Source organism: Geotrypetes seraphini, chromosome 3 (assembly GCF_902459505.1).
Source record: "Geotrypetes seraphini chromosome 3, aGeoSer1.1, whole genome shotgun sequence".
Taxonomy (NCBI): Eukaryota; Metazoa; Chordata; class Amphibia; order Gymnophiona; family Dermophiidae; genus Geotrypetes; species Geotrypetes seraphini.
Genome location: NC_047086.1, coordinates 351951325 through 351978296, shown reverse-complemented (window position 1 = coordinate 351978296; position 26972 = coordinate 351951325). Strand labels below are relative to the sequence as shown.

At 41.1% G+C, this 26972-nt stretch overlaps 1 protein-coding gene across 6 annotated transcripts in view; it reads right to left on the bottom strand.

The window, feature by feature from the left end:
- Positions 1-26972, bottom strand: part of KCNK2 (potassium two pore domain channel subfamily K member 2) — a 149757-nt gene that overhangs the window by 113611 nt on the left and 9174 nt on the right. For 5 of the 6 annotated variants that reach the window (XM_033935610.1, XM_033935613.1, XM_033935611.1 and 2 more), the window contains one exon: positions 13238-13548. In XM_033935610.1, coding sequence (XP_033791501.1) covers positions 13238-13548 — 311 coding nt within the window. Of the gene's footprint in view, positions 1-1751; positions 1821-13237; positions 13549-26972 lie in introns of those variants that run through there. The other variant, XM_033935615.1, reaches the window with a different exon arrangement.

Below are 26972 nucleotides of genomic sequence, written 5' to 3'. Positions count from 1 at the left end.
GCTCTTCAGCAGACAGCCTCAACCAAATAATAATTGGCTTATCTTAGCCAGCACCTTTACTGTCCAAGCTTCCAATATATTCAGCAGGTTTCTCATCCAGTCAAGCACAACACCATTCACCATACCAGCTCTTCCAAGCAATCCTTATCAGTCTTCTCAGCTTCCCCCAGGAATCTCCTTAACCCCCGGCTTCTGAGCATTCTCTGCTCAGGGAAGTCTCTTTGTGGAGGCTCTCACCTTCCCACAGGTGACCCTCTCCTAGGGCCTCTCAGAATGAATCCCAGAATGAGCATATAAAGCTCTTCCTGCCTGGGTTCCATCCCATGATTCAGCAGGGTACTCTATTCATGCAGTTCAGCGCCACCATCTAGATGAGGGTTGTGCTCTGAGCTACAAAGCACAATGCATCTTGGACCCTGCAGTTCAGCGTCACCTGCTGGATGAGGATTGAACTCTGAACTACAGAGCTCAATGCATTCTAGACCCACTATTTGGCCAGCGCCCTCTACTGCCCACCAACATAACAACATCACTCGTGAAGGAGAATCCCTGACTCCTTCACAGTGCCTATCTTTTGTAGAATCAGATAGGTGCCTATCGCCCAATTAATTTTTCTTTTAGCAATTATTGAGCCTATTAAGGATATTTTGCCACTCCCATGTGGGCGATTTGGGCGGAGCGTGACTTAGGTGCCGCTATGTGAAATTCTCTAGAAACTTAGACAAAGAGCTGTGACTGTATATTAATAATGTATGTTAGAGAATGAATCAAAATAAATGATTTAATTTCTACAGCCATACAAACCACAGCCAAGCTGCCAGATATTTGTTTACCTAAGTCAGATCAGTCAAAGGAAACCCGCAGCACCTGAAAATATATTGAATAAAGCACCCTGCAAGTCTTCTAGAGCTAGTCACGGGAAATCACAACAGTACTGCAGTCAATAATACCTGTATGTGAATCGTGAAAGGTCAAGAATAACAAATGAAAGAAAACAACATATAAATAATATATACTCAGGCAGAACAACTGGGTTTCTAAAAGTCAGCAGTCTCTCCTTTATAAATGGACTGTTTCTTTGTTTACTTGAAGAATGGCACACCTTAGTTTTGTCTCTCTCCTGACAATGACTATAAAAGTCACTGCCATTGACAAATGCACCATATTGTTTTATTATTATTATTATTTTTAAATCTTTATTCATTTTAAAACCAGCAAAAAGTGCAACATATTATTCAAACAGTTAACAAATTAGACAGCACTCAACACCATCAAATGATACAATAAATACATATTCCCCTCCCCAACCCCACCCACCCTTCCTAAAAGTGTAAAAATGCTCAGGCTAACACAAATGATCAAGACAGACAACTTTATAAGCAATTAATAATTAAATACATATCCCCCCTCCCACCCACCCCACCCCCATCCTGGATTTGCAAAATCAAATTCAAAAAGGGTAAAACTAATCATCAATTCTTGCAAAATTTTGTTAATGGGTCCCAAATTTCTTTGAACTTCTTATAATGGCCTAAATGCATTGAACTCATGGCACCACCATATTGTTTTGACGTAGCACAAAATTAATCACCTTTATTTTACTGATAGCTGTTCAAAAGAGTTGCTTCATAGCTGGCTATGCGTGAAATTTAAAGTGCTAGCCAGCTATGTTAAGCGGCCAAATCAAGCTGCTTAAATAGCTGGTCTATCTTTGGCCACTATAAACTTTAATAACACAAGAAAAGCCTTACTGGTTCAGACCAATTGTCCATCTAACACAGTTGCCCGTCTTCATGGTAGTCAATCCAGGTCACTAGTGCCTGCCAAAAAACCAATGGTAGCCATCACTGAATATAGACTTAGCCAACTAAGTTTGTAACGGCCAAATATAAACCACATATTCAATGCAAGTCATTGGAAAAGGTCTGGCATTGAATATTTGCACTCAACGCCAACCGCGGGAGTCAGCCTGGCTAACTCTCATGGTCTGAATATCGGCCCCTGTGTATCTGAAAATTGCCCACACACTTTGGAGTCCATTTTCAAAGCACTTAGACTTACAAAGTGCCATAGGTTACTATGGAACTTTGTAAACTAAGTGCTTTGAAAATACACCTCTACATATTTATTTTAAAAATGAATCAAGATGGTATACACAAAGCATAGGCAAAACAATTGAAGGTTTTCTCACTCTTCAGAGCTGAGGGAATCTATGATGAGGCAAAAATTGTTGTCTATGAAAAACCAAGTATGAATCCACTCTTCATTTTCAATTATAGGCCAATCTCAGTAATCAACATGGATTGTAATATTTGTTCTAAGATACTAGCCAGTCACTTGGGGATGGTATAAGGACTATTATAGAAGGGAGCAGACTAGTTTCCTGCAGGGGTGGATACCTCAGAATAATGAGAGAGTAGCATGCAACGCTAATCAAATGCACATCAACAGGAAGCTCTAGGAATTATCCTTTTGGAGGATGCAGAAAAAGCTTTTGATAATGTTAAGTGGCATTATCTATTTAAAGTGATGGAATGGTTTGCCTTAGGTCAGGGGTGTCCAATGTCGGTCCTCGAGGGCCGCAATCCAGTCGGGTTTTCAGGATTTCCCCAATGAATATGCATTGAAAGCAGTGCATGCAAATAGATCTCATGCATATTCATTGGGGAAATCCTGAAAACCCGACTGGATTGCGGCCCTCGAGGACCGACATTGGACACCCCTGCCTTAGGTGAAAGGTTTGTGCGCATGGTGCAAATCCTGTATGTGTTTATTAATGGCTTCTCCTCCCTGATAATACTTCAAAAGGGTAACAGAAAGGGATACCCTCTTTTATCCCATTTGTTTAATATTGCAATGAAGCCATTAATATTAGCAATTAAAACTGATCCTAATACTTGAGAGAGCAAATACAAAGGGGTGAAGTACAAATTATCTGTCCATATAAACAACGTGCTCGTGTTCCTTCACCCTGATTTGATTCCCCATATAGGGCTAGATTCAGTAAATGATGCTCACAAACCAGCATTAAAAAAAATTAATGCTCAATGCTATTCTATAATTGACATTCAAAGATGTACACAACCCCACAGGTTTTGCAATCAGAGGTATGCCTCAAAATGTATTCACATTTATCCTTCGGATTGCAAAATCTGTCAGTACATACCATTAGCTTACACATTTGGCAAGCCCCACACACTCTATGACCCAAATGAATGCCAGCATCGCTTAATCTACCGCTAGGTAACTGAGAAGGGCACAAAATCTCTTTAAGGTTCCGGGTACGCCGAAAAGCTATTCTTAATTGACATGCTTTAAAAGTTCCGGAAGTTTGCAAAATCCCCCAATAACATGCTCTGTTATAGCCATAGGGATTCTTTGTTTGTTTCTAAAAAATCTGGGTCTCAGACATTAGGTGAACAATGCATTGCTTGCGTTGTGACCTATTCTAGTCAATGTCACCAAGTGGTACGTTCCCTTAAGAGACATTGGGGGATTTTGAAAACTTCCGGAACTTTTAAAGCATGTCAATTAAGAATAGCTTTTCGGCGTACCCGGAACCTTAAAGAGATTTTGTGCCCTTCTCAGTTACCTAGCGGTAGATTAAGCGATGCTGGCATTCATTTGGGTCATAGAGTGTGTGGGGCTTGCCAAATGTGTAAGCTAATGGTATGTACTGACAGATTTTGCAATCCGAAGGATAAATGTGAATACATTTTGAGGCATACCTCTGATTGCAAAACCTGTGGGGTTGTGTACATCATAAAATGTCCCTGTGATTTAATCTATGTAGGGCAGACCTCCAGGAAATTCACTATAAGGCTCACCGAACATAAAAGTAACATCAAAAATAAAGTAATTGGGGCGCCTTTAGCCAAACATTGTATCGATAATAACCATGAGTTTTGGTCTCTAAAAGCTCTGATTCTGGAGGTGGTTATTCCGGGAAGTAGAGGGGGTGATTTTAGGCGCTATCTTGCACAACGAGAACAACGCTGGATTAATAGATTAGATACCCTTTGGCCTAAGGGTTTGAACAGGTCCTTTGAATGGCAACATTTCTATTAATTGCCTTTCTTTGAATTGTGAAGCGTCCATGTGTCACGTGCTGGTTACGTCAGCACGCTGTTTACGTTATTAAGGATATAAAAAGTTGTAGTTGCCATCTTGGCACTGTTTGAAAAGCTGTGACCGAATGCACTGATGTGAGTGTTGTATTATTTAACTTTTTAAAATTTTTCTGAGTGTGAATGTAGTAATTTTTTTATTTATTTGTAGTGTGGATGTATGTGTTAATGTCCCGGTGGCCCTGACGCAGCGGATGTACATAATTCCCGCGAAACGCTGGCCGCGTTGGCAAATTGGACATGCATTGAGATTTTACTATAAAGACTCCGCCAGTGAAGACTACTAAACAAAGCAGATAAGTTTTTGTGGTCTAGTTTTTCAAATCTGAATAATGCACACAGTATTTGAAAAAGATTTTTTGAAAGAATATCACAATTATAGTGAACTGTTTTAAGTTAAACATTAAATTTATTAAAATAAATCAAAAAAAGTAGCACTTTAAATAGGTATATATAGCACTTTAAATAGGTATATAGTGGCCAATGATTGGAGCAGGAGCATTTTAACTACGCGGATTGTCTCAGCTTGTGATTACAGTGCTGTGCGTAGGCTCCATTTCTGAGGCCTTGTAGTAGGTCCTAGATGACAAGGACTTAACAATACTGATGTGTATTGTTTCATATAAGCTGATTTAAACTTAGTCATACTGCAAGTATAACCGAAAGTTTAACGAGGCTGCCTGGAGGGAACTTGAACATTGTGACTAAGGCCATGTAAAACCAGGTCTAAGTGCCAAAAAGGTATCCAAAGTGACCAGATAAGCACTGCAGACACAAAGTACAGACCCCCATACACTGCCCCAGTGATCACTGACCCCCCTAACACCATAAAAATCAGAATAAAAACGTACATACCTGCCTCCAGAACATCAGCACCTGGCATAGCAAAGCCTAGTAGAGCAGCTTAAGTAGTGTAGGGGGTGGGCTAGTGAACTATAGAGAGCAAGACCCAGGCCTATAAGCCACTCTAACCATTGCATTTATGGTGGAACATGTGCACCCCCAGCCCACCTAAACCCTACTGTACTGCCATTTAGATGCCACCTGCAGCCGTGAGGACTATTGGGGTGGTAGACATGTGGGTCTAATAGGTTTTGGGGTGCTCGCCATGACCTGTAAGGGAGTTATAGTGAGATGTTTATGCGGCACTCTTTTTGTGAAGTTAACAGCAGTGCCCTGTAAGAAGCCCCACTGCTCTGTTGTCATGTCTGGGTGGCCAGTTCATCACAATACTGGCCCCTCCCACATCCAAAAGGTCTTATTCTGGGCGTTTGGGACTTGGACAAATTTTTGGTCGAGAATGTGGTATAAAGATAGATGATCAAATGCCTGGACATACAGATAGATGATTTTCCAAAAAACAGTATAGTTTAGATGTACTTGTCGAGAATGGACATTTTATCGGTGCCGACTTACATGGTCTGATTTCTTCAACCTAAAACTCAGGTGAACAGAGGTGTTATGAATAATACGCAATCTGTGTAAATTTTTTTGATAACCTACAAAATAAATAATATTGCAGTAGTCCAAATTACTCAGAATTAGGGACTGAATCAATAATGTAAAAGAGACCATATCAAAATATGAACTAATAGTTCTCTTTTTCCATAACGTATAAAAACATTTTCAAACTACCGAGCCGGTATGAGTAGTCGTTGACAAGTAGAGGTGGTGGAGACAAATTCAAGAAAATGAGGGTCAAGCTTGTGGATCTCTTAGGGAGAGGAGGAGACAATGGATGCTGCATATGGACAGACTGGATGGGCTATTTGGCCTATCTGCCATAATGTTTCTATGGTTCTATATCTAGGATAGGCTACCATTAATAGAGATATTATAGGAGTGTGGGAGTCTCATGTGGGATGTTCCCTCTCCTCCATGCAATGGAATATCTGGTGGACTAAGCAAATGTGTTTATCAAAATCAGCCTCAGTCACTCAATCAATGATTTTTTTATTATTATTATTACTATTATTAATCTCATAGAGTCTTTTGGACTCTTGAAAATTGGCAAGTTCTCCAATAAGAAAAATAATAGATGGATTTTTAGAGCTGATGTTAGTGCATTATCACATTTGATTTACTATTGTTCAAAACTGGAGCCATTCTGGGATTGTGTGGAAGAGAATTTGTAGAGTATTGCGTATTCAGACACCCTTGTCTTTTAAAATGATTATGTGGAGGTCCTTGAGGTTTAAAGTGAAGTTGAGTTAAAAAAAAAATATACACTTCTCCCTCTGTATTCGCAGTGGATGTGGCGGAACATAGCCACAAATACGGAAAAACCACAAATAACTTTTTATATGTTATTTGCGATTTTGTGTAAATACCATCGTTTTTACTATTGAAACCGCAAATAACTTTTCAACTGCTATTCGCGGGGTTTTTTAAAAAGCCACTATTATTACCATTTGTGGTGGTGGGAGGGATTGTGGTAGTGAGAGGGATTGGATGATTTCCTGAAGAAAAAGGGGATAGAAGGGTATAGATAGAGAATTACTATACAGGTCCTAGACCTGATGGGCTGCCGCGTGAGCAGGCTGCTGGGCGTGATGGACCTCTAGTCTGACCCAAAAAAACAAAAGGAATTGACACCAAAATATCCACAAAGAAGAAAATCCAGAGAAAACAAAAAAAAAAACTCTGTGGGGTGACGATGTTCCTAAATGGACTTTATTTTTAAAGTGTCAAAGTTCCAAAGGTACACTGAAATCATCCACATAAAATAATTTCATCCACATAAAAATAAATCATCCACATAAGAGCCTTAAGGACCTAGTCCACTAGGGATACAGGACCCAACACGGTCCGCATTTCGACTTCCGGCTCACCACACAATTGCTTCCCATGTACTCACCTTTATAGGACCCCCAGGGACCCCTGAAGACGACTTTTTGTTGAAACGCGGACCGTGTTGAGTCCTGTATCCCTAGCGGACTAGGTCCTTTAAGGCTCTTATGTGGATGATTTATTTTTATGTGGATGAAATTATTTTATGTGGATGAAATTATTTTATGTGGATGAAATTATTTTATGTGGATGATTCAGGTCCACAGAGGGTTTTTTTTGGTTTCCTCTGGTCTGACCCAGCAGAGGCACTGCTTATGTTATTATGCAAGGCCGAGGAGAATGATGATGCACCCGTTCCCAAACCCTAAAGGCAGTGAATGCTGAAAGTTAGAGAGAACGTCTTTCGCTAAGTTTCTAGCTTGCTCTCTCCTGACCACCCCCCTGTGTGGTGTAGTGGTGCGTGCCAAAGCTCTCTCTCCGCAGTTTGGCGGCTGCACGAGAAGACGAGAAATGTGTGTTTTCCTCCTTGTCATGCTGAATCACATACAGTGCTGGGAAGCGTAAAGGCAAGATTTGTTAGCGCAGCAAAAAACATAACTACCCCCACAACCCCAAGTCTGAATGGATGTCGGATGATCGGGATCGCCGGACTCGATGGACTCGATGGACCATGGGTCTGATCCGGAGATGGCAGTTCTTATGTTCTTATGTTCTAAGTGGGGGGGAGGGGAGGGCAGACCCCATCGCTTGCACCTGCTATCCACAGTGACTGACCTGAGTGTCTGCCTGTGTTGGGAGTTGCCGGGAAGCAGCGATTTTGTGGGAGAAAGCATGGAAGTAGTGATTTTCAGAGTGAATGTTGGTAAGCGCTAAACTTTTTTATCGGTACAATAAAAGAAAAGGAACTTTACTCATGATGTAATTTTTGGAGGCGGAGTCAGCATCTGAAAAATCGCAAATAAGCAAAACCGCGAGTGCAGAAACCGCGAATACGGAGGGAGAAGTGTATGCTAGACTTTATGAGAGCAGTCTCTATGAAAATGGTTATTAATAAGTGGAAAACTTCCATGCAACTGGAGATGAATGTCTGGTGAAATACTCTTTGATGATACAGAAAATATGGAAGTGTAGTTTCAGGTAAACAGAATTATAACCTAATGTGAAGTATATCAATTGGATCTATTTGTAGAAGTGGGAATTAAAAACTTACTGCTGCATGATTTTACTGAACAGCCAGATGGTTGTCTCTGTTGTTTCCTTTGCAATGTTCAAGTAAACATATTTGCAGGGTAATTCCAAAAACTGTGCAGACAGTGCAGTCACACAAGATGCATGGGCGACAAAGGAACAAATATTGCTCCCTTTTCATTATCTCCCCTGAGGTGGCCATAATGCTAGGGAGTGTGTCACACAGGGTATGAAACTGGCACAGGACTCTCCTGCATACTTAAACATACACAAAAAGAATTACCCCAGGTGCGCTTTTTTACAAAGTCACATGCTTAGGGGACACAGTTTGGGCAGAGTACAATTTATAAACGTTTATAAAAATATACATGTCATTTAGGGAGTGGGCAGGCAGAATATTTTCATTTTGTGTCATTTTATTTCATTTCAATTTTCATGGCCATTTTGTCATTATGGAAGCAATATCGTTAAAAAGTGTATACTTTTGCAAAGAGGGCACACTCTTTTGGAAAGAGATTTTAATCGTTCCTGATAATGCATGCACTAATTTGCCCATGCACATACATGTACACATTATCAGGAAAGAATGTATACTTTTTCCCAAAAAAGTGTACCCCCTTTTCAAATAGTGCACACACCAAGAGTGTGTCCTCATTGCAACTAATACATTGGTAGGCACCCACTTTTCTTTATGAAATACATGTAAGTGGCTAAAATCTCATTGTAATGTAAGGCACAATCACCTATATCAGCCCTATAACTGGTATAGATGACCACACTTACATTTATAACAGAATAAAGCAGAAATGGCCTCCAGAATTGGTTTGAAGAAATGAAATGTATTATTAGATTTAACACGGGCCATGTTTTAGCAGAATGCCTATGATAGGAATCAACTGGATGATTTTTCCTGCACAATTGAATTGTTCTACTCAATCTGGGTAAAACTAGATGTATCTTGCACAAGTACTGGTTAAACATAGCCTCCATATAGCTTCAATTAGTATTACTCAGATAAACAAGACTTTTTCAGACTGCAATCAAGCTGAGGAAGTCTATAGTGACACACAGCCTGGTTTATCTGAGTAAAAGGAGGTAATGGTACCTCTGTATAAGTGTCTGGTGAGACCCCATTTAGAGTACTGTTTACAATTCTGAAGATTCCACCTTCAATAAATATGATACTGAGGGGCCGCTGAAAAGTTCTCAGTCCAACCAACAAAGTTGGGGCAGTCTCCATCAAGGGCTATACACTTAGTCCAATGATTTTCCACTTTTTTCGTTCCATATTTTTCCGATGGAACGGAAAATGTGAAAAAAATCACTGGACTAAGTGTGTAGCCCATGATGGAGACTGCCCCAACTTTGTTGGTTGGGCTGAGAATTTTTCAGCGGCCCCTCATAGGATGGAGTCAGTCCAGAGGGCAGCTACTACAATGGTCAGTGTTATTCATAAAGCATATAGAGACAGACTAATAGATCTCAGTATGTATACTTTGAAGGAAAAAGAAAGAAAGGAGATATGATTGGACATGGTCAAAAAGGTGGAGGAGAAGCTCTCTATGTAAAGGTCGATATCCAAGTAACCGAAATGCAAGGGATCTGGGGAGAGGAAGAAACAATATGGATCGTTCTGAAAAGAGAAGATGGAACTTCTATCTACGTGGGTGTAGTCTACAGACCTCCAACTCAGTCGCAACAAATTGATAAGGATCTGATTGTGGATATCTAAAAGTTTGGAAGGAAAGAGGAGGTGCTGCTGTTGGGAGATTTCAACCGTCTGCGGAATCCGAAAGATGTAGGGAGATTGTGGATGCCTTTCAAGAGGCTCTGCTCAGACAAATGGTGACGGAACCCACAAGGGAAAAAGCGATATTGGATCTGGTCCTCACAAATGGAGAGTATCTCTAATGTTCAAATGGGTGTTCACCTGGGAAGTAGCAATCATCAAACGGTTTGGTTTGATATAACGGCTAAAGTGGAGAGCGGCCACACGATACTTAAAGTCCTAGATTTCAAATGTACGGACTTTAATGAAATGGGAGAGTACCTGAAGAAAGAGCTGTTAGGATGGGAGGACATAAGAGAAGTGGAAAGACAGTGGTCTAAGCTGAAAGGAGCGATAAAAATGGCTTTGGACCTTTATGTGAAGAAAATAAATAAAAACAAGAGAAAAAGGAAATCGATATGGTTCTCCAAACTAGAAAATAAAGGCGAAGAGTTGGCGTTCATGAAATATAAAAAAAACCAAGAGGAGTGCAGAAAGGACTATGGGGTGAAACTGAAAGAAGCCAAGAGAAAGATACGTCTGGCGAAAGTACAGGCGGAAGAACAAATGGCTAAAAATGTAAAAAAGGGAGATAAAAATTTTTTCAGATATATAAGTGAAAGGAGGAAGATGAAAAATGGAATTGTAAACTAAAAGATGTTGGGAACCAATATGTGGAGAGTGATGAGGAAAAAGCAAACGTGCTAAACAAATACTTCTGTTCTGTGTTCACGGAAGAAAATCCTGGAGAAGGACCAAGATTGTCTGGCAAAGTAACACGAGAAAATGGAGTAGATTCTGCACCGTTCACGGAGGAGAGTGTTTATGAGCAACTTGAAAAACTGAAGGTGGACAAAACGATGGGACTGGATGGGATCCATCCCAGGATACTGAGGGAGCTCAGAGAGGTTCTGGCGGGTCCTATTAAAGACTTGTTCAACAGATCTCTGGAGACAGGAGTGGCTCCTGGGGATTGGAGGAGAGCGGATGTGGTCCCTATTCACAAAAGTGGTCCCAGGGATGAAGCGGGAAACTACAGGCCGGTGAGCCTCACTTCAGTTGTTGGAAAAATAATGGACGTGTTGCTGAAAGAAAGGATAGTGTACTTCCTTGAATCTAATGGGTTACAGGATCCGAGGCAAAATGACTTTACAAAAGATAAATCGTGCCAAACGAACCTGATTGAATTTTTTGATTGGGTGACCGGAGAGCTGGATTGAGGACATATGCTAGATGTAATTTACTTAGATTTCAGCAAAGCCTTTGATACGGTCCTTTATATGAGACTTTTGAACAAACTTGAAGGGCTGAAGTTAGGACCCAAAGTTGTGAACTGGGATAGAAACTGGCTGTCAGACAGACGCCAGAGGGTGGTGGTTAATGGAAGTTGCTTGGAGGAAGGAAAGGTGAGTAGTGGAGTCCCTCAGGGTTCGCTGCTGGGGCCGATCCTGTTCAATATGTTTGTGAGTGACATTGCTGAAGGGTTAGAAGGAAAAGTTTGCCTTTTTGTGGATGATACCATGATTGTAACACCGAAGAGGGAGTGGAAAATATGAAAAAGGATCTGCAAAAGTTAGAGGAATGGTCTAATGCCTGGCAACTAAAATTCAGTGCAAAGAAATACAGAGTAATGCATTTGGGGATTCATAATTAGAAGGAACCCTATATGCTGGGAGCTGAGAAGCTGATATACACGGACAGGGAGAGGGACCTTGGGGTGATCATGTCTGAAAATCTGAAAGCGAAAAAACAGTGTGACAAGGCAGTGGCTGCTGCCAGAAGGATGCTGGGCTGTATAAAGAGAGATGTAGCCAGTAGAAGGAAGAAGGTGTTGATGCCCCTGTACAGGTCATTGGCGAGGCTCCATTTGGAGTATTGTGTTCAGCTTTGGAGATCGTATCCGGCAAAGGATGTAAGAAGACTTGAAGCGGTTCAGAGGAGGGCGACGAAAATGATAGGAAACTTGCGCCAGAAGACGTATGAGGAGAGACTGGAAGCCCTGAATATGAATATCCTAGAGGAAAGGAGAGACAGGGGAGATATGATTCAGACGGTCAAATACTTGAAGGGTATTAACATAGAACAAAATATTTTCCAGAGAAATGAAAATGGTAAAACCAGAAGACATAATTTGAGGGTGAGGGGTGGTAGATTCAAGAGCAATGTTAGGAAATTCTACTTTACGGAGAGGATGGTGGATGCCTAGAATGTGCTCCCGAGAGAGGTGGTGGAGAGGAAAATGGTGACGGAATTCAATGAAGCGTGGGATGAACACAGAGGATCTAGAATCAGAAAATAATATTAAATATTGGACTAATGCCAGTACTGGGCAGACTTGCACGCTCTGTGTCTGTATATGGCCATTTGGGAGAGGATGGACTGGGGAGGGCTTCAATGGCTGGGAGGTTGTAGATGGGCTGGAGTCGGTTTTGACGGAGATTTCGGCAGTTGGAACCCAAGCACAGTACCGGGTAGAACTTTGGATTCTTGCCCAGACATAGCTAAGAAGAAAAAATTTTAATTGAATCAAGTTGGGCAGACTGGATGGACCATTCAGGTCTTTATCTGCTGTCATCTACTATGTTACTATGACATTTAAATATCTCCATGGCATAAATACACAGGAGAAAGGTCTCTTTCAACTGAAGCTCTGGAATGAGAGAGCATAAGATGAAGTTGAAGGGGGATATGCTCAAAAGTAATCTAAGGAAATACTTCTTTACGGAAAGGGTGGAATGACCTCCTGGTGCAGGTGATGGAAATAGGGACTGTATCTGAATTCGAGAAAGTATGGCATGTGGGATCTCTTAGGGAGTGGAAAAGATAGCGGATGATAGGGAAGGACAGACTGGATAAGCCATATCATCTTTATTTTCCATCATTTTCTCTGTTTCTATGTATCTGGACATGACATTTTAACCAGTACTTTAACCCTGATTGAACAGAACAAACAACTGTGTTGAAACAATCATCCAGCTGACCCCTGACACAAGACTTTTGAGTAACAAGGCCCGTGTTGGATCTAGTAATAAATTTCATTCCTTCAAACCAATTCTGGGGGCTGTTTTCTGCTGCAAATGTAAGTATGGTCATTTATACCAGCTATAGGGCTAGTGTAAGTGATTGCGCCTCACAAGGCAATGCGTTTTTAGCCATTTACACTAGTATTTTTTTAAGAAAAGTGGGCACCTACTTTTCTTTATAAAACCAGCTTGAAATATGTATGTTTTGCCACCTCAAATGAAGTGTCCAGTTCTAAAATTACCCTCCACATGCTCACTGGTAACCATTTAATCAGCTCACATTTTCCATTTAGCCCACTACTGCCAAAAATGTACATTTAAAACAGGCTTTGAATAGTTACCTGAATGAGTTCATCAAGCTCTGTTGTGTTCACACAGGAATGGTCTGATACAAACATATGCTTCTGAAAAAGGATGGTGGTTCTTAGCGAACTCTCGTGTGGCTGTTCCAAGGCCTTGAAGACAGTAGCACCAATTATTAGGTATACAACCACCACCAGAAAAATCGTGGACACGGTTTTCCATTTCATTACACTAGCAGCTATATCACTTTCCTCCCTTGCAGATAGCACGGGAGGCTTTGTGGAAAAGGATAGCCTTGGCTTGGAGTTCTGGGTGGCAGATTTGGGATCCAGCAGGTCAGGTGCCGCCACTAAAAAAAAATAAAATAGAAAAAGTAATATTATTTATTTAAGTTCGAGGTTTTGGTTTTTTGTTGTTTTTTTTTTAAATCAGTTTTGCATCCTATAAAAGAGACAAGTATCCTGTTAATTTAAACTTGGGGCCTAATTCTGTAAATGGCACATTACTTAGATACTGCTAGGTGCCATAATTGAAGCAATCTAGTCTAAATTTAATCAATTAGCTTAAATGGTGTGGTAATTGACCATGCTACTGAAGTTAATTTGATTTAAAAAAATTAAAATTAAAAGTTAGGCATAGAATTCCACATGGCACCTAACAACACCTATCTTAAAAATAGTGAATGGCTCTCGCAAAGTTTCTAGCTCTCTCTCCTGACCACCCCCCTGTGTGGTGTAGTGGTACATGCCAAAGCACACTCTCCACAGTTTGACGGCTGCACAAGAAGACGAGAAATGTGTGTTTTCCTCCTTGTCACGCCAAATAATTTACAGTACTGGGAAGCGTAAAGGCAAGGTTTGTTAGCGCAACAAAAAATATAACTACCCCCATAACCCCAAGTCTGAATGGATGTCAAATGATCAGAAAGCGGGGGGAGGGGAGGGGGGAGAGGGGATGGCAGGGCCCCACCACTTGCACCCGCTATCCACAGTGACTGACCTGGGTGTCTGCCTGTGTTGGAGTTGCTGGGAAGCAGCGATTTTGAGGATGAGCCCCATAATGCATGGTTGACTTAGGCCAGTTAAACACTGGCCTAATATACCGATGCCTACCTCTAGGACACCTAGCAAAGCCTAAGCACACCTAAGTGCTGCTAAGTGAGATTCTATAAACAGCACCTAATGGTTGACAACCACGCCGAGCGGCGCCTACAATGTAAGCACCGTTTATAGAATCAAGCCCCTAATGCTGACCAAGCTACCACTTTAAACCTTTTTCACTTTATCCCCCAAGGTGCTAAATCATTATCGAGAAAATATATTAGTAAATGGTTCAGATATTTTGCATATTTCTTGATCATGTAATACAGAAAATGATAAGGCACTTTCTTCTTTGTTAATGGTAATGAACACAATTGTGGGGTTTGTTTTTGCTGTTTCCTTTCATTTGTGTTTATTTGAAAGCCAGAATTATTAGATGAAGGCAGCACTTTACAGATGCATAATAAACAGTCCCTGCCTCTTGAGAGTTACAATTTAATAAAGAGAAACAGATAAGAAAACACAGGAAAAACATATGGAGGGGGAGAGGGGAGAAGTCATCCTGAATTAAAACAATGGGGATAACAGAAAGAAGTAAGGTTTCTTGGGAGTCTATATGAGGAGCCAGTTTGTGGGTGAGTTAAAGAGACCAAGTACAGGAATAACTGGATTCATGTATTAAAAAAGGTGGATCCTAGCCATGCACTAAGATGATCACCTAAAGCCAAGTCTCCCATCAAAAAAGAAAAGCCATTAAGCCCTCCAATGTTCACAGCAAATATCCCTGAGTTCTGATAAAGATCGATGATCATCAACAAACACAACATTGAAGCAGCATTCACACCCAGCCCTACCTACCCTAAAATGGGAGAGACTAGAGAATTCCAGAAGCTGATTGACTCAATCATGGTACAATTTGCAATTATCTAAACAATGATGCAGGACAACTGAACTAGCATATGTGATTTAAAAACTGAACTCACAAATGTTACAACTCACGTAGACCAGTGTTTTTCAACCTTTTTACACCTGTGGACCGGCAGAAATAAAAGAATTATTTTGTGGACCGGCGAACTACTAGGACTAAAATTTAAAAACCCCGTTTCCGCCCCATCTCTGCAAGCTTTGTCCCCACAAATCATCTGATCCCATCCACACAAGCCTCAGTTATGATTTTATATTGAATGTATTTTATTAAAGTATAAAAAGAAACAATATTCTGTACAATTGTCATTTTATAAATACAAATAATACAGAGCAAGGATCAACAAAACCCCTGTCTCCCCTCCCCTTCACATATATTCCCTCTACTATCAAGAAAACTGAATAAGCCAAATTATTACAGAATGCTACACAGAAATATCATGCTAAAAGAATACTGCAGTCACACATGACAGGAATAGTTTTAGAGGAGTGCAACTAGGGCAACTGCCCCCTGGTCAGAGAGTGCCCTAAGCAAGCTGGAAGCTAAAGAAGCACTGCCTGGGCTTTGCAGTCCCCAGTTATGTCTAACACCAGCTCTAGCAGGATATATATTTCAAATCTGATATATTCTAATCACAAAATAGAAATAAAATTATTTTTTTCTACCTTTTGTCGTCTCTGATTTCTGCTTTCATCTTCTTTTCACTCTCTTCCTTCCAGCGTCTGCCTTCTCTGTCTCTTCAATCCAGCATCTGCCCCTTCCATCCACTGTTTGTCCTCTCCCCCTTCCATATGGTATGTCTTCTTTCTATGCCCCTCTCCCCTTTCCATCCAGCCTGCGTCCCCTCTCTCCTTTTTACACGATTCATTCCAGCTTCATTGCTCTCTTCATTTTTATCTCTCCTACACCAGATCTACCATCGCTGTCCCTCTCTGCTTATTTTTCTGCTGACCCCTTCCCATCATCAATTTCTCTACTTTCTCATGCCCGTCTCTCCCCTTCCCCTCCTCTAATCTCCCTGCCAGCTGTTTCCTTCCTTTTTTCCTCCCTTCCCTCCTCCTCTTGTCCAGCAGTAACTCTCTTCCCTTCCTCCCCTCCCAGCAGTATCTCTCTTTCTCCTTCCCTCCAGGTCCAGTAGCAGCTGTTCCTTTTTTCCCTTACCCAGCAGCTTCCCAGCCATTTTTCCCTCCTCCCCTCCCAGCAGCATCTCTCCTTCTCCTTCCCTCCAGGTCCAGTAGCACCTGTCCCTTTTTTTTCCCTTGCCCAGCAGCTTACCAGATTCCTTTCCCTCCTCCCCTCCCAGCAGCATCTCTCCTTCCTCTCCAGTAGCAGCTGTCCCATTTTTTCCCTTGCCCAGCAGCTTCCCAGACTCCTTTCCCTCCTCTCCTCCCAGCAGCATCTCTCCTTCTCCTTCCCTCCAGGTCCAGTAGCAGCTGTCCCTTTTTCCCCCTTGCCCAGCAGCTTCCCAGACTTCTTTCCCTCCTCCCCTCCCAGCAGCATCCCTCCTTCTCCATCTCCGGGTCCAGTAGCAGCTGTCCCTTTTTTTCCCTTGCCCAGCAGCTTCCCAGACTCCTTTCCCTCCTCCCCTCCCAGCAGCATCTCTCCTCCCTCCCTCCAGGTCCAGTAGCAGCTGTCCCTTTTTCCCCCTTGCCCAGCAGCTTCCCAGACTCCTTTCTCTCCTCCCCTCCCAGCAGCATCCCTCCTTCTCCATCTCCAGGTCCAGTAGCAGCTGTCCCTTTTTTCCCCCTTGCCCAGCAGCTTCCCAGACTCATTTCCCTCCTTCCCTCCCAGCAGCATCTCTCCTTCTCTCTCTCCAGATCCAGTAGCAGCTGTCCCTTTTTTTTTTTTTTTTACCATGCCCAGCAGCTTCCCAGCCTCTAACAGTGGCTTTCTCCCCTCCCAGCAACTCTCCTTACTTGCCAGTGCAGCAATTCAGGAAGGCAGCCTCGGGTCCTTTGTTGGGTCGCACTGCCTCTGAGGAAAGCGGAAGTTGCATCATCAGAGGCGGCCGCGACTCAGCAAAAGCCCCAAGGCTGCCTTCCTGAATCGCTGCACTGATAAGTAAGGAGAGCTGCTGGGAGGAGAGAAAGCACGCTGTCGAGGCTCCCCATGACTACAGCTCGTTGATCTTGCCGGTCCTACGTGGACTAGCAGGAAATTGGAGATGTTGTACGGACCGGCAGGAATTTTCTGCGGACCGATACCGGTCCGCGGACCAGCGGTTGAAGAACAGTGTATTAGACTGTTGAATGGTGGTACAGACAATAATAGGGCAATGATGGTCTGACGACAGCCGGTGTTGTGTGTTTTTACACTTGTACACTAATGGTTGTGGGTCTGAGCACTATTTAAATTAATTATTTAATATTTAATTGAGTAATATTGTGATATGAATATAGCTATATAATATGCATGGGACAAATATTTATAATCTCTAAGGGAGAGGAAGGGATAATAGATGAAATGGATGGCCAGACTGGATAGGCCATATGGTCTTTATCTGCCATCATTTTCTCTGTTTTTATGCAACACATGGTTGTTTAGGTTACCACGGGAAACATCATATTACACAAAGCAAGCACATGCAAGCAGTACACCTCATTATTATTTAATCAAATAATGCAGTTCACAGCGAATGCCACAATCTGTGTTATTTCAGGAAAAATACTGCCAGTTCAAATATGGCATCATTTTCCTGTCCAGGATAATCAGACAGGAAATTGAGCTGTGGATCCTCCTTTACCCAGAGACACCCCTACTGAAGGACACCTGCCTCTGAACAGTTACCCAAGAGCTCCCCTAAAGACCCCCTCCCCATACAGCACCTCTCAAATCCCCCACCACGCCCTCCTACTTCTCCCAATTCCTAAAGATGTGAGGGTTTACTGGGCAGCAGCAATCTCCAGTCACTCTGGTCCCTGTTGGCTCTGGGTTCAAAATGATGCCAGTGACCACTAGATGTAGTATGGTAATAGTATTCAGGCATCAAGCTGCCATACTACTATTAATTTATTTCTAGAGCGCTATCAGACATACACAGTACTGTACAGAGTCACGACGGAGACAAAAAACATACTAGCAAAAAACATGGGGTCTTCAGGGAGTTCTGCAGGGTGAAGGATCTCTATGTGTTTAAGGAGGATTTTCAAAGGGTGTCTACAGGGTGGTGTTTAGGGGCCCTTCAGAGGTATGTTTATGAGGGGCCCATTAGGGGGCTTCAAAGAGAAGGGAAACCACATTTTAACACTGTTCCCTTTTAAGAACACTTCCTGGGAGCACTGGACCTCAGATCCAGGAGAATGGTATAGTATAGCATGGAATATTGCTACTCCTTGGGTTTTGGCCAGGTACTCGTGACCTGGATTGGCCACTGTGAGAACGGGCTACTGGGCTTGATGGACCATTGGTCTGACCCAGTAAGGCTATTCTTATGTTCTTAAGAAGAGCAGGACTTAGGGGTGATTGTGACTTAGGGATGGCAAAACAATGATCAAAGCCAGGAAGATATTTGGGTGCATAAGGAGTGGCATGGCCAGTAGGAAAAGGAAGGTGATAATGCCGTTGTATAAGTCTCTGGTAAAGTCCCACTTGGAATATTGTGTGCAATTTCGGAGATCACACTGTCAAAAAGATATAAATAGGATGGAGACAGTTTAGAAGGCTACAAAATAGGTTAGTGGTCTTTGTCATAAATCATATGGGAACAGTCTTAAAGACCTTAACATGTATACTCTGGAAGAAAAATGAGAGAGAGGGGATATATATATCTCCATGGTATTAAAGTGCAGGAAGTGAGTTTTTTTTCAAATGAAGGAAAGAGCATAGGATGAAGTTAAGAAGTGATAGGTTCAGGAGTAATCTAAGGAAAGGGTGGTAGATGAATAGAATACGCGACTAGAGAATGACACGGTGACAAAATTCATCACCGTTCCCGTCCCCGCGGATAACCGTGGGAAATAATCCCATGTAATTTCTTAGTGTCTATTTCAGCCTCAGTCCTTCTACAGCAGCATTCTTCAAAGCAAAGCTTGTGGGTCAGTGGTTGTGGCCATTCATACTCTGATTCTTATGTGAGCCAAGGATAATGGAGCCATTGTGACATCACTGATGTGATTGGCTCTTAGGCACTGGTGGAATGAGGCATTATGACATCACAATATCTGCTCTGGATACCAGAGACTGTCATTCTGTAGTGTCTATCTCAACCTCAGTCCTTCTACACCAGCATTCTTCAAAGCAAAGCTTGCGGGTCAGTGGTTGTGACCATTCATACTCTGATTCTTCCCTCTCTCCTTAAAGAATGACATGAAGATGGTTTACCGCAGTTATCCGCGGGGACGGGAACGGTGATGAATTTTGTCACCATGTCATTCTCTATACGCGACCTTAGAATTACAGGATTCTTAGTGACAATTTTCAGTATTTTTAACTCCAATGACTTCCGAGTTCTATCTAACATGTAGATGTTACAACACTCACAAGGATTTATTGCAACTTAACCGTTCCTTCATTTCATATGAAATTACATGGTAAATCCGCACGTCATTGAACACCAAATTGCCCCACACACCTCCATTTCAAATTCCTGAGAATGAACTTCGGTACAGTTAGAACTATGTAATTCCAAGGTCGCGAATAGTCTCCCGGAAGAGGTGGTGGAGAGTGAGACAAAGACTGTGTCTAAATTTACAAAGCGTGGGGCAGGCGTGTGGGATCTCTTAGGGACAAAAGGAGATAGTGAATGCTGCGGATGGGCAGACTGGATGGGCCATTTGGCCTTTATCTGCTGTTATGTTTCTTTGTTTCTATTACCAGCCTGGTGGTCCCGAGGATCAATAATGTAGCTTGCAATCAAGGGAACATAGAAGTCCCTAATCTGTAGTACTGAGATATTCCAGGTTAATGACTCCTTCAATAAACTAAAGTGTGCTATAAGAACAATTTTTACCATACTTTAGTAACTAAGCCCCTGAATTTTTAAGGCACACTAATGAACAGAATGCACACTAATGAGCACATGTCCCTAAATGCGAACTACTGCAGCATTTTTAATGCACAATTGCACATACTTTTATTCAGATTTTCAGAGAAAAAGAACCTGTATGGTTTCACTTTGAAAATTCATATAAAGTGGTTTATTAAAACTAACCAGGTAGTTTGAAGTTATGTAGGCTATTTGAAAATCGCTCCGTCTGTAACCTTAAGCAGTCTTTTAGAGGGGTCCTTTTACTAAACTATGACAAAATGTGGCCTCAGAGTGCCCCTTACATGGATCTTATCCTGTATGCTAAAGCCATTTTTCCCACAGCCGGAACATAGCCAATTTTCCCATTTTCCAAATTGATGGCTATGTGCTAATTCCCAAAAAATATATGGAGAAAAATATAAATTCAGCATTGCTGTAAGGTAATAAAATGTATACCATCAAAATGCCAAAAACTCACAGCTCATAAAAGATTATTCGCCTATAGACCACATAATAAATTGAAAAGGTTTTTAAAGTGTGCTCACAAAATCCAGAGACTAACTGGGGCAATCTGTGCCCAAAACCAGTGCTCCAATCGCATAATCAGTCATTGAACACCGTGCTATCCTTATTCAAAATCTGAAAAACAAAGCTTTTTATTTTTTTATGATCCAAAGAAGCAATTTATACTGCTAGAGGAAAAAAAGTTGTACTTAATTTGCAAAAACTCATTAGCCTAGAGCCATTAAAAAAATTAGCATATACCGTATATACTTGAATATAAAATGAGATTTTGGGGCCAAAGAAATGGCCCAAAAATGGGGATCTTGATTTATATTCGAGTCAGCACTGACCTGCCCCCTTCCGAATATGTCTGCAGGCCTCTGCCAGTCTGCCATGAGACCTCCCGCATCCCCCACGTACCTTAAGTATCCCTGGTGGTCCAGCGATAAATTGCAACAGGAGCAACCTTTCTTCACTCCTGCCCATGCAGAGCCGCTAGCTGATTGGCTGCCGCAAGTTCCCATTGTCCTGTGAGAAGTCATGGCAGCTAATTAGCTAAAAGTTCTGCACATGCAGGAGCGAAGGAAGGTCATTCCTACTGCGATTCACTGCTGGACCACCAGGGATACTTAAGGTACGCAAGGAAGGCAGGAGGGAGATAAAAATAATTAGAATTAGGCTGGCACAGGAGACGGGAGGGATTCCTCCTGTCCAGACCACCACTAGACCATCAGATTTCATGGCAGGCCCAGTGGAGGTCTGCAAGGCATCAGAAGGGAGGGGAGAAAAGGTACAGAACCCAGCAGGGTGGAGGAGGGCTATGTGAAGAGACTGGCAGGGCAGGGAAGGGAGTGAGTGAAGGGCTGGATGCAGAGCCTGGTAGAGCAGCAAGGGAGGGGGAAAAGGGTGAAGAACTGGGCAGGGCAAGGCAAGGCACTGTACTTGAATATTAAATCCCCAGGTTTATATTCAAGTCAACCTTTTTTCCTCCTTTTTTTTGTGGGGGGGGGAAGGTCGGGTCGGTTTATATTCGAGTATATATGGTAAGTCTCTACCGCCTCCTATTTTATAGGTGGTAAGGACTCCCCATGCTAATCCTTTGTTAATCAATTAGCGTGAGGCAATGCCCCAAGCGCTAATCAATCAGCACTGTCATACTCACTCTCAACCCCCAGACATGCCCCCTTGAAGAAAAATACAAATTATATTTTCCATGTGCTGTGTCTGAACAAAAATGTCCATTTTCCAAAGTACATCATTCCATGTTAAGTATTTTAATGCACTAGCGTTTACTGCAATCTAGTAAAAACAAAGATGTTGTGAAGTTTTGAGCAAAATTTGCATATGGAGCAGAGTTTGTTACTCTTTTAAGTGTGTAAAATTTTATAATCGGAAACCTTTCAGCTTTTTCAGTCCTGATCAACAGTCCCCTTTTGTCCTCCACGCAATGATTTGAATTCTGATATATACCGTAGTATTTTTTCTCTGATGTCTCATTTTGCTAATAGCTTTCCTCATATGCAGAATGCTTCCTTTTTTTTTTCTTTAAAAGTAATCAGTTTTTTCCTATTATATTTATGTTTATTAATACTTTATATAATGCTTTTACAAGTTTCAAGTTTAATGGCATTTGCTATAATATATATTTTAATAGACAAAGGTCAAAGCGATTATCTGCTTGGGAAATTCGTATTTCTGTTAATAATCTGCAGTTTTAATGAATGTGTTTTCTGTTTGATCTGGGTCTTCTTTCTCACACTTAGGGCCCCTTTTATAAAGCCACAAAAGCGATTCTTCTGCGGTAAATGCACCGAAGCCCATAGAAATTGAATGCATTTGTCACGGAAGAAGCACTGCCATGGCTTAGTAAAAAGGGCCTTTAATTTTTCTCAGTATAATTTATAAGTTTGGTGTGTGCTTTCTGTTGTTATTTTACAAAGGTAGATCTAAAAGTAAATACAAAATAAATTTAACGGCATTAATAGAGGTAACAGTGAGCAATTGAACATATCACTTTTCCCACATAATCCCCATGCAAGATGGTGCATTTGTTGTATCAAGAAGCACAAAAAAAAGCACAAGGGGCCTTCAAGTTCTGAACAGTCAAACTTCCATTTTTTGAAGGACCCGACACAGTCCGTGTTTCAGCATATCCACCTGTGGCAGGGATCATTCAATGTAATCCATACAAAGAACAATAGAAAGATAGCCAAACAGATAACATTCTAGAGGGAAGAGGACATTCTTTCTGAGAGGAGAAGAGTAGAAGGCATATCTTTGGGCAAGTATACATTATTTGCTCTGAGCTTTGATAGGTTTGGGGAGAAAAGCTAAATTGTAGGTTCCCTTCTACAAACAGTTTAGATCTTAAAAAAGCAAACTTTACTTAGCTAGTCTCCTTAGAATAATAGACTTTTATAGTTCTACAGCTTTGTAAGCTTGAACCTTCTGCTAGAGATAGTTTCTGGCAGGCAGAGCAAGCTCTGGCTTAGTCTACATTACCTCCTGTCCTTCCCTCTCCTGCCCATCCCTAGCTCATTTATTTACTTATAGTCTTAATTTATTGTCAATTATTCTAATTAGGACAACAGGAGAACTCTTTATATTTCATTACCTGCTAAGAATCAAACACAAAATATAACCCTAAGACTATCTAAGGAACAAACACTAAATAAAGAATATAATATAATCCTAAGGCTCTCTGTACTAGTCTAATATATTCTAAGTAGCTTAATAATGTTTAATTAATTAATCAGCTCAATAATAAGATGCGTTGGCATGGTTTGGTATAGGTTCAGGTTTTATACAAATGGTTCAAACATTGTATAGCTCCCCTGTTGCTAAACAGTATATTAATAATTATTTTTCAGAAGGTTTTAGGTTGCAGAGGGGGGTTAGACAAGGCTGTCCCTTATCTCCTCTGCTTTTTGACATTGTATTAGAACCCTTGTTATTAGCTATTCAGCAAGCGAAGGAGATAACAGGGTATTCCTCGTAGAGAAGTCTCTGCTTATGCTTTATTTGAAAAATCCTAAAACAACCATTCCTTGCTTACTTGAAATGATTGAGAAATTTGGAAAATTTTCAGGATACAAGATAAATTGGAGTAAATCAGAAATTCTTCCACTTAATGTCCACTGTACAAAAGGTTTGTTTGATTCATTTCCCTTTCTTTGGAAAGAAGATGGAATAAAGTACTTAGGTATTTGGATTAAAAATACGCTGGAAGAAACAATGAAATTAAATGAAAAATTTTTATTACAGAAGGTAACAGAAATGTATGAGCAATGGAATCCTTTACATCTTTCGTGGTGGGGGAGAGTCCAAACTATTAAAATGATGATTTTGCCTGTGGTTTGTTATCAGAAGGGTATGTTGCTGGTTTTTTTCAAAGGTCCTTTTATAAAAAATTAAATAGTATTCTTACAAAATTTATTTGGCTGGGTAAAACTCCTAGAATTACTTTGGTATCTTTACAAAAGCCGATTTCAGAGGGAGGGGTAAATTTTCCCAATTTTTATAGGTAGCATCAATCCTATATTTTGCGCCAGGGTATGTATTGGGTCCTCCCAGAGCTCGTGGAAAAACTCACTGATTGGTTGTGGTTAGAATGGCAACTCATGTCTCCTATACGTCTATGCCATGTTCTCAGTATCAAAATGCCTAGGTACTGTAAAGATAACAGAATATTAGTTGATACATGGAAAACATTGTGATATGTAAGTAATTTAACAACTATTCCAATTCACAAATCTACAAATCAATCTATATGGCTGAACTCCAAGATTCAAACTGGCGGAGAAAAGCTCGCCTGGAAGCACTGGATGATAGCAGGAATACGTGTATTGGATGATGTTATCTCTAATGGTAAACTGCTTGAGTTTTCACAGTTGCAACATAAATATGGCCTTAATAAATCAGAAAGTTTTAGATGACTGCAACTAAAGCAGGACATTCAGGCGGGATTCCCTGAGTGGAAAAACCTTAATAATCAATATAGTATGGGAAAAACCTTAATAATCAATATAGTATGGAGTTCTTATGCTTTCAGGCGGACTTCCTGGGTCACCAGGCTGCCCAGTGGTATAAATTGCTGACTGGATTTATTAAAAAAAAAAAAAAAAAACACTGGTCTGAGAGACATTTGGAGCATTGAGATCAAGCATCAAATTTCTGTGTCTCAATGGCCACAAATTTGGACTTGGAGGGTGAGATGTACAGTGTCAGCATCTATGAGACAAACATGTTTTTTTCTGTTACATAGAGCATTATGGACCCCTGTTTGGTTACAAAAATTGGATAGCTCTAAGTCTAATAAATGTTGGCACTGTCATCTCGAAGCAGTGACTTTAGATCATTTATTATTCTATTGTCCATTTATTATGACTTTTTGGAAATCAATTTGGGACCAAATTAATTGTTTATTAGAAAATCCAGTGGCAAATGATACTGTATTATTTGGTATGTCAATGAGAGCAGAGTCAGATATCATCAAATAATAACAAGCTATTACTCATAATGACTGGGGTTGCCATTCAACAAATTACTTATAACTGGAAGAACTGGAGTAGCCTAAATTATAATTTTTGGTGGAATTCATTATGTCATATGTATAAAATGGAAAGAGTAATAGTAACACAGCGAGGATATATTAGGAAATTTCAAGATGTGTGGGAGCCATTAACAAAATTTTGTAATGATTAGTTGTTACTTTTCCCTTAATTCTTAAAGGTCATTTTTCAGGGAGGGGGGATTTTAAGTATAAGATCTTATATAAAGTAATTTAATTACTTATTATGAAGGGGTGGGAAGGGAGGGAGATAAGATTTATGTGCAAATGTGTTTATGTATTATCACACTTATTGTACGTATAAAAATGAATAAAGATTTACAAAAAAATAATAATAATAATAAGATGCAGACAGTAGTCCAGCAACAAGAGGGGTGCTATCTAGTGTCACATGTATGATTTTCTCCCGGTGGCAAGAAGTTATCTGTGTGTGTTCACTGCAAAGAGCTCCTAGCTTTCAGGGAACAAGTACATTCCTTTGACGCTAGAGTAGCAGATTTGGAGGAGCTGAGGGAAACAGAAAATTACATATGGAGACCTGAAGGGATGTTGTAGAGAAGTTCCACCTCCAGTCTGGTAGGCCCAGTGTTGCCTTGGATGAAAGAGGTCTCTTAGAAGGAGAGCATCACCCCGGTGAAGTAAGAAATAATCCTGTAGCCAGGACCTGTCCACTGAGGATGTGTCTCCAGGGGCTTCTGCCCAGGAGGGAAGGGTTAGAACAGCTGTTGTAGTTGGTGATTCGATCATTAGGCTTGCAGATAGCTGGATGGCTGGTGGGTGTGAGGATCGCCTGGTCACTTGCCTGCCTGGTGCAAAGGTGGCAGACTTCACGCATCACTTAGGATTTTAGATAGTGCTGGAGAGGAGCCAGCTGTCTTGGTAGACATAGGTACCAATGACATAGGAAAATGTGGGACGAGGTTCTGGAAGCCAAATTTAGGCTCTTAGATAGAAAGCTGAAATTCAGATCCTCCAGGGTAGCATTTTCAGAAATTCTCCCAGTTCCACGCACAATACCCAAGAGGCAGGCAGAGACGATGGTGCAGGGATGAGGGATTTAGATTTGTTAGGAACTGGGCAGCCTTCTGGGAAAGGGGGAGCTTGTTCTGAAAGGATATAGCCCACCTTAACTAGGACGGAACCAGGCTGCTGGTGCTAACGTTTAAAAAGGAGATAGAGCAGCTTTTAAACAAATGTGAAGGAAAGCCGACAGTCGCCCAGGAGCAGATGGTTTGGTGTGAGGTATCCTTGAAGGATACTGTTGAAACAGGATATTTAGGGAGTCCCAGTAGAGAGGTTTCAATAATAGTGAAAGAAAGCCAGGAGGGTTTAAGAGGAAGGCAGAGTAAAAGATTCAAATTTCCCCTGTCTTCTCAGAAGTCTGTAGTTACAAGGAAAAAATACAATTTGAAGTTTCAAGTTTATTTAACATTTGATGCAAATGCTTATAATAATATTTCAAAGCAAATTACATATATTAAAAATAAGGGGTAACAAAAACTCATAATTATACTGACAACGACAAATTCTAAAGACAAACACACAGAAACTAGAGGAGAAGGGGTAGAACTACAATAATTTTAGAGAGAGGCCAGCCTGTTCGGCAAGATGGCGGTGGCAGCCGTCTGGTGAGAAGTCGCTCTGACCAGCATTCTATACCGTCGATAAGAACTGTATGGTGAAGAGAAAGGGAAAGCCGTGTTTGTTGCATCCAGCTATCTGCAAGCCTAATGATCGGTCAAATGTAGGGATCTGGAAAGTGTATGTG